The sequence below is a fragment of the Colobus angolensis genome, unplaced genomic scaffold, assembly GCF_000951035.1.
Source record: "Colobus angolensis palliatus isolate OR3802 unplaced genomic scaffold, Cang.pa_1.0 Scaffold432, whole genome shotgun sequence".
Taxonomy (NCBI): domain Eukaryota; kingdom Metazoa; phylum Chordata; class Mammalia; order Primates; family Cercopithecidae; genus Colobus; species Colobus angolensis.
Window position 1 is genome coordinate 1,535,805 of NW_012117733.1, and position 8,396 is coordinate 1,544,200.

General features: G+C 47.4%; 1 protein-coding gene across 1 annotated transcript in view; it reads left to right on the forward strand.

Annotated features, from left to right (window-relative positions):
- The window catches only part of IL15RA (interleukin 15 receptor, alpha), a 50,088-nt gene that overhangs the window by 16,305 nt on the left and 25,387 nt on the right, over window positions 1-8,396 (forward strand). Inside the window, 1 exon segment of the mRNA XM_011957082.1 lies at window positions 7,806-8,000. Within this exon segment, the coding sequence (XP_011812472.1) occupies window positions 7,806-8,000 (195 nt within the window).

Here is an 8,396-nt window from a genome sequence, read left to right on the forward strand (position 1 = left end):
AAAAAAAAAAAAAAAAGAAAAGAAAATGATTGACACAGTTGGAGGACTTCTACCACCTGACTTTAAGACCTATGAGGAAGCAACAATCATCAAGGCAGCATAGTATAGGTGTCAAAATAAACAGACAAACAGATGGATGGAATCCATTGGTGAGTCAGCCATAAACACACACAATACACATGGTCCTTGCTCAGGATTCTACACAAACACCCCTGGAGGACTAAGGCTGCTGGAAAGGGGCAGGGAACTCGTCCTGCACAAAACCTGTTACAGAGGCAAGAGACAGGCTGGCTGTCCTGGAGGGAAGGAGCGGAATAACTGAAAGCTTCAACCCTGAGGTCCAGACACACCAGGCCTGCATGAGACTCAGGACAACGGAAAACCGCCCCCAGTGCCACCACCATCGGACAAGCAGGCAGCAAGCGGGTAGCACAGCCATCTGTCACGGAGGACAGGATGGGGTGGGCAAGTGTGGAGAAATAACACTGTGGTTTAGGTAGGTAGAGAAGGACAGAAGATGAGTGTGGAGCAGAGCACGGAGAAAAAGCCTCTGACACTCCAGCACCAGACAGCACCAGAGGCCTCAAAGCCAGTGGGGCTCTGCAGGTAACCATAGCAACAGCAGCATCCAAACCCACCCACCTCAACAACTGGTGAAATCGACTCCATCTCCCACACCATCAGCCTAGCGGAAGACACGTCCTTATCGGAATGGGGAGTAGTGGCAGCCAATGGACAACAGATGCCTGAGACAGGAAGTGAGCAGAGCGCTGCCCCTGTGACGGAGGAGAAGCCTTTGGGATGGGAACTGAACGGGAAGAACAATCCTGAATTTGAGATTTCTGCCCTCCCACCCTGCCCCCACCCCTGCCTGGTACAGGATCCCTAACCTTCAGAAGCAAGAGAAGAGGTCATGGAATTCTACCAGGGATGTGTTAGTGAGGTTTGGGATGTTTTTGTGGGGACTTAGGTGATGCCTCTCTTGTGACTCACCTACTATGTCCTTTGCCTAGTTAGGCCATTAGAGTATTTGTCTTGTGTTGATTTTTATGAGAGTCCTCTACGTGCTAAGGTTCTTAACACTTTGACATTTATTGCTGATGTTTTTTGTTTGGTTGGTTTGTTGGGTTTTGGGGTTTTTTTTGTTTGTTTGTTTGTTTGAGACGGAGTCTCACTCTGTCACCCAGGCTGGAGTGCAGTGGCACAATCTTGGCTCACTGAGACCTCCGCCTCTCAGGTTCTAGTGATTCTTCTGCCTCAGCCTCCTGAGTAGCTAGGAATACAGGCTCCCACCACCACACCCAGCTAATTTTTTGTATTTTAGTAGAGACGGGCTTTCACCATGTTGTCCAGGCTGGTCTTGAACTCCTGACCTCAGGTGATCCACCTGCCTCAGCCTCCCAAAGTGCTCGGAATACAGGCATGAGCTATTGCACCCAGCCTATTCTTTATCAAATTTACTCCCGGCTACCCTTGCACTTTTCCAGGGGCATGTACCAACAACTGTAACTAAACAACACCGGTCACTTCCAGCAGAGCGGAGCTGTGTCCGTCGGTTCATCCACTCTCTCTCCAACGCACTATATCCCAGGAACAGAAAGCATTCCAAAATGTATGAATGACCAACCAGAACTGAAAGCAATAGCAGCCTTTGGGAAAAGGATGCTTCATGGGGAACAAGGTGTCTTTGCAGTTGCAAAGAAATGGTCTGATCTTGGCCGGGCACGGTGGCTCACGCCTGTAATCCCAACACTTTGGGAGGCCAAAGCAGGTGGATCACGAGGTCAAGAGATCGAGGCCATCCTGGCCAACATGGTGAAACCCCGTCTCTACTAAAAATACAGAAAGTAGCTGGGTGTGGCAGCGCACGCCTGTAGTCCCAGCTACTCAGGAGGCTGAGGCAGGAGAATCACTTGAACCCAGGAGGCAGAGGTTGCAATGAGCCAAAATCATGCCACTGTACTCCAACCTGGCGACAGAGTGAAACTCTGTCTCAAAAAAAAAGGAAAGAAGAGAAAGAAAGGAAGGAAGGAAGGAAGGAAGGAAGGAAGGAAGGAAGGAAGGAAGGAAGGAAGGAAGGAAGGAAGGAAGGAGGGAGGGAAGAAAAGTAAAAGAAATGGCCCGATCTTACAAGTAACTGTGTGGCATTTGGGATAAGGGAGGGGTTCTTAGACTCCCCCGCCCTTCCGAGGTTTCAGAATAACTCATGGCAGGGTTGTCAGTCCTCGGGAGACCGGGAGCTGACTCTATGAGCGGGCAAGGTCTCTCCAGGCCCAAGACAGCCATGCTAAAGAGAAGGCTGGGGGTGAGGAAAGACCAGTTAGTCACTCCCCCAACTAAAATCCAGTCTTTCTCTTGACTTTTCACCTGGGGACCTCATGTCTCCCTTGTTTTCTGGAGTCATTGCCCTGTGGCTGGTGGGAGGCTGTTCAGCCACCAATGATATAATAGCACCCAGAGAGGAACAGATGTCCAGGTCTATTCAGGCTTTCACAGAGGAGAGGAACATTTTCTCACAGAGCAGAGTCTTACGTTTTTATGGGACTATCCATTCCGACCTGCTATCAGATGCTTCTGGAGTTGATTTGAGCTGATTTTTATGGTTATTCCTCTTTGTCCTGCCCTACCCCTACTGCCTACCTAAGTATTTTCCCAGATATTTTAACATAAAACAAAGCAGCACAGGTGCAGGTATAAGATTTTGGTAGCAGGGAGTGAAACCTACGGTTCTACCAAGCTAAACACGCACATGTGCACACACGAGGGGGTGGATTTTTGAGATGGAGGTGGGAGAATTTGATCCAGTTAAAAGCTATTAGAATAGAAATTCAGGGCCTAGCACGGTGGCTCATGCTTGTAATCCCAGCACTTTGGGAGGCCGAGGTGGGCAGATCATTTGAGGTCAGGAGTTCAAGACCAGCCTGGCCAACATAGTGAAACCCTGTCTCTACTAAAAACACAAAAATTAGCCGGGCATGGTGGTGGGCGCCTGTGGTCCGAGCTACTCAGGAAGCTGAGGCAGGGGAATCACTTGAGCCTGGGAGGCAGAAGCTGCACCTGCAGTGAGCTGAGATCACACCCCTGCACTCCAGCCTGGGTGAGAGAGCAAGACTGTCTCCAAAAAAAACAAAAAAAGAAAAGAAAAGAAATTCAGAAGAGCATAGTAAGGGGAACTTATAAATTGATTCATTGATAGAATCAATTCCATGACCTGAAAGGGTATGAACAAGGTATTACTCATGACTTTAAGAGAAATTTTAAATGAGTGCTAAAAACTCCCTTGTCGGGCCAGGCACAGTGGTTCATGCCTGTAATACCAGGACTTTGGAAGGCCCCGGAGGGCAGATCACTTGAGGTCAGGAGTTCGAGACCAGTCTAGCCAATATGGTGAAACCCCATCTCTACTAAAAATACAAAAATTTGCTGGGTGTGGTGGCACAGGCCTATAATCCCAACTACTTCAGAGGCTGAGGCAGGAGAATCGCTTGAACCTGGGAGGCAGAGATTGCAGGCAGTGAGCCAAGACTGTGCCATTGCACTCCCAGCCTGGGTGACAAGAGTGAGACTCTGTCTCAAAAAAAAAAACAAGACAAATTTACTTAATTAGTCTCCTACTGACAACATACAAGATTAGTTACAATACTGGCTGTTATAATCCATAACTTTGTACATACTCAGGTTGCAAATATACCAGCATATCTGTAAAATAAATTCTTAGGGGTGGAATTGCTAGCTTAAGGAATATGTTGTAACAATGTCTCACAGGTACACAGACATATCTGTAAGATAAATTGCTAGGAGCAGAATTGTGGGGTCAGAAAGCATGTACCTCTATAATCTTTGAGACTGTAAATATGCCGTCACTAGGGTGGTGCAAGCAATCTGAAAGTTCTGGTTCACCTAAAAAGTTTATTATTCAACTTTCAGCTCTTTTCTAATTCGGCAGCTGGAAGTGCCGTCTCCTGTAGCTTTCTTTTTAACACTTCTTTCATTGTGAATAAGATTGAGCATTTTAAAATATATTTAAGAGCCATTTGTATTTCCTTTTCTGTAAGCTGCCTATTGTATCTTTTTCTTGTTTTTCCATGGGATTTAGCACTCTTTTTGTTGATTTTCAAGGGCTTTTAACGTATGAGAGGAGGTCAGGTGTGGTGGTTCACACCTGTAATCCTAGCACTTTGGGAGGTGGAGGCGGGCAGATAACTTGAGCTCAGGAGTTTGAGACCAACCTGGGTAACATGGTGAAACCCAGTCTTTACAAAATATATATAATATATAAACTTAAATATATATATAAAAACATATCTAAACATATGTATAAATATATATATACACATATATAAAAATATATACTATATATAAACTTATCCAGGCATGGTGGCATGTGCTTGTGGTCCCAGCTATTGGAGAGGTTGACTTGGGAGGATCACTTGAGTCCAGGAGGTTGAGGTTGCAATAAGCCATGATCGTACTGCTGTACTCCAGCAAGACCCTGTCTCCAAAAACAAAAAACAAAAACATATGAGAGGAATGGCTCTATATAACATGGGATGCAATTTCTTTTTCATTTCACCATTTGCCTTCAGTTGATGCTGGGTTTTGCCACACGGAAAGGATTTTATTTTGAAATGGGCTAGATCACCTAAGTCAACCTCAATGACCAGGTCTGCGCTGATGCACTGGGCAATTGGTCTTACTAACAAAACAAATGCAGTACTTTGTGTAAAGGCTACATAGAGCAGGGGTTGGCAAACTTTTTCTGTAAAGGGCCAGATAGTAACTATTTTAGACTCTGCGGGCAACCAGGTCTCTGTTCCAACTATGCAGCTCTGCCACTGCGCGTGAAAGCTGCCATTGACAAGACATTCATGAATGACAGAGGCAGTGCTTCTATAAAACGTTACTCTCAATAACAGGTGGAGGCTGGATGGGGCCTGTGGGCCACAGCCTACTGACCCCAGCTCAGAGGCCGCCAGGGGCCTCCCTACCCTAGGCTGCAAATCTTCCTGCCACTGCATTTGGTCTCCCCGTCAATCCACCCCAAGGCAGCAGGAAGATGACTTCACTCAGTTCTCTTGTCTGGGACCCAGCCTTTGCACCAACTGCTCAGCAGGGACTTACCGAGAGCTTCCTGACCTGGAACCAAAGAGACATGCCCCAGCAGCTGTAGGCAGCCCGTTGGTTTCCGTGTTTTACAGCTGCCTTGGTAACCCCCGTCGCTGCCCTGTACCAGTGTCTTAGCCAGTGACACTCAGGGCCTAGACACACTCGAATAGTGGGGAGTCTGGGGGAGATGTTTCTGGCCACGTCCCCATGGGCACCAGGACCCAGAGTGCCCTCCAGCACTGCCCACCCTCAGCCCCTCCACACCCAAACCATTTCTTACTCATCTTTTCGATGCACAAGAAAACCTAATAATGTGATTCATTCATAAGAAAAACAGTCAAAAGAAAATCTTACAGTTATTTAAAGTGCCTAAAGAAAAACCTTGCTTTTTAAATTTTGCCACAATTGAATCGTTCAGGCCAGGCATGATGGCTCACGCCTGTAATCCTAGCAGTTTTCAAGGCCAGGCAGGAGGATTGCTTGACCCCAGGAGTTCAAGACCAGCCTGGGCAATATAGAGAGACCCCCATTTCTACAAAACAAACAAACAAAAAAACAAATTAGCCGAGCATGGTGGTGCATGCCTGTGGTCCCAGCTACTCAGGAGTCTGAGGTGGGAGGATTGCTTGAGCCTGGGAGGTTGAGGCTGTGGTGAGCTACAGTCACACCACTGCACTCCACCTCCAGGGACAGAGTGAGACTTTATCTTATAAAAAAAAATCTTTCTGGCATTGGACAAGACCTCATCTTAAACAAGGAAAAGCCAACCATATTGGCTTGGAGAAATCATGGTAGAGTAATACATTAGCTGCAACCTTGCCTTTTAAGAACTAAGGATGATCTTTTGGAGTTTCTTTATAGAACCACAGTCTATAAAATTGGTGCCAAAGGGGATTTTATGTTAACTGTCATTAAGGCCTTGAATAGATTCTTTCCTGGGATCCACAGATCTTTATATTAGGTACATGATCAATAACACCAACCTCATTCATTTTTGCCTACTGGAAAACAAGTCAACCTTTCTTTTTTACAGGTTTCATTGTTGTTGTTGTTACATAATGTAGGGAAAAGAGCCTGAAGTTCTCCTACAGCTCACTCAAATCAGGTTGTCTTTAACATTTACATTATGTGCTTTTACATAGGAAAGGAATTTTTTAAGGACAAAGAAATATCAATAGTTGTTAATAAATAATTATCAAAAACAACTAAAAGCCATTAGTGAATACAGTGTCCCCAGAATGGAAATGGAAGTGACACACATTTCATCGTTTCTTTGCTTCTGAGGCCAATCCCCTTAGATGTGGACTCGTAAAACCCCTCATTTCCACAGAATTGAGCTCCTGCACCATTGCCGGATGTGTAGCTGAAGTTTGGAGTCTGAGTCCAATTCCACCTGTCACAAAAGTAAAGCCGTCTGGAGCAATTCATCTTGCTTCTGGTTTCTTCTGAAAAAGAGAGGATAATGAGATAAACTGGTTACAAAGGTAGAAATGAAATAAACTGAACTCACTTCTATGAGAAAGTCAGGCTGAAGACTGTGGTTGAGGAACAGAGTTCATCCATTCGTTCTTCCAACAAGGATTTCTTGAGCACCTACTAGTTCCAGGTACAGTGCTGGGCTCAGGATCACAGTGTTAGCAAAACAGATATGGCCCTACCGTCATCTGGCTCAGAGTACACACAGTGGGATGCACGTGAATTACGTAATCTCAACATCTCCAATACAAACTGTGGAAGAGACTAGGGGAGAAAGAACTCAGCCCAGGCCCTTGTGTACTCAGGAAGAGGGACGGTCTTCCTTAGGAGGCAGTGTTTCAGTGAGCTAGGAAGGGTGGTGGGAGACAGAGTGCCACGGTGGGTTGTGCTTGGAAAGAGGTGGGTAGCATGGTGAGTGATGCAAGGGGAGCCCAAGACCATTATGGCCGGGGGAAGAGAGCTAGAGGGGCTGGCCACGCCCTGAAGACTTTGTAAAGATTTGTTTTTATTCTAAGAGCACTGGGTGGTCAGGGAAGAGTGAAGTTGTCAAAGATGCATTTCTTTTCTTTTCTTTTTTTTTTTTTTTGAGACAGGATCTCGCTCTGTCGCCCAGGCTAGAGTGCAATGGCTTGATCTGGGCTCACTGCAACCTCTGTCTCCCAGGTTCAAGCAGTTCTCCTGCCTCAGCCTCCCCAGTAGCTGGGATTACAGGTGCGCCGCTAATTTTTTGTATTTTTAGTAAAGATGGGGTTTCACCATGTTTCGCCAGGCTCAAAGAGGCATTTCTAAAGGTGATGCTGGCCGCAGAGGCCTGTGGGAGAACCTGCAGGGGGCCTATCTGGAGGCAGTTGCTGTCGTTCAGTGAGAATTGGAGGCTATGTCCACAGTGGAGAGTGATGAAGACTTTTGAGAGATACTGAGGGCTTGGAGAGGGGTGGGAAATGAAGGGAGAGGGCGTTTCATTGACGACCCTCTCCCCACTCCCCCATCTCTAGTTTTGCTGACTGACTGGCACTTCAGGCGAGGCTCTGGGAAGGCTTCTGGGTGATGGATGCCCTTCCTGCACATCCTCCATGTGCCTGGCACCTGGGGCTTTTCCTAAGGCACCCCTAGGATAAGCTGGACCCAGCCCTAAAGTTACTGACTACCGCCGCGTGTGCCTGGAGAATGCATCTTACAAGTGGAAACCTCTTCACCGTCCCCTGTCCTCTGCACTTCTGCAGGCATCACGTGCCCTCCCCCAGTGTCCGTGGAACACGCAGACATCCGGGTCAAGAGCTACAGCTTGTACTCCAGGGAGCGGTACATTTGTAACTCTGGTTTCAAGCGTAAAGCCGGCACGTCCAGCCTGACTGAGTGCGTGCTGAACAAGGCCACGAACATCGCCCACTGGACAACCCCCAGTCTCAAATGCATTAGTGAGTAGCCCACGCCACCCCACCCTCCTCCCTCCCCAACCCGCCAAGGCTGCACAGAGAGAAGATACCATCTTAGGGGGCAAGGGATCTATGCTGAGGTCTGAGGCTAAAGACACCAGTGGGGCCGGGCATGGTGGCTCACACCTGTAATCCCAGCCGAGATGGGAGGATCACTTGAGGTCAGGAGTTTCAGATCAGCCTGGCCAACATGGTGAAACCCCGTCTCTATTAAAAATACAAAAATTAGCCGGGCATGGTGGCATGCGCTTGTAATCCCCGCTACTCAGGAGGCTGAGACAGGAGAATTGCTTGAACCCGGGAGGTAGAGGTTGCAGTGAGCCGAGATCACACCACTGCACTCCAGCCTGGGCGACACAGCAAGACTCCATCTCAAAA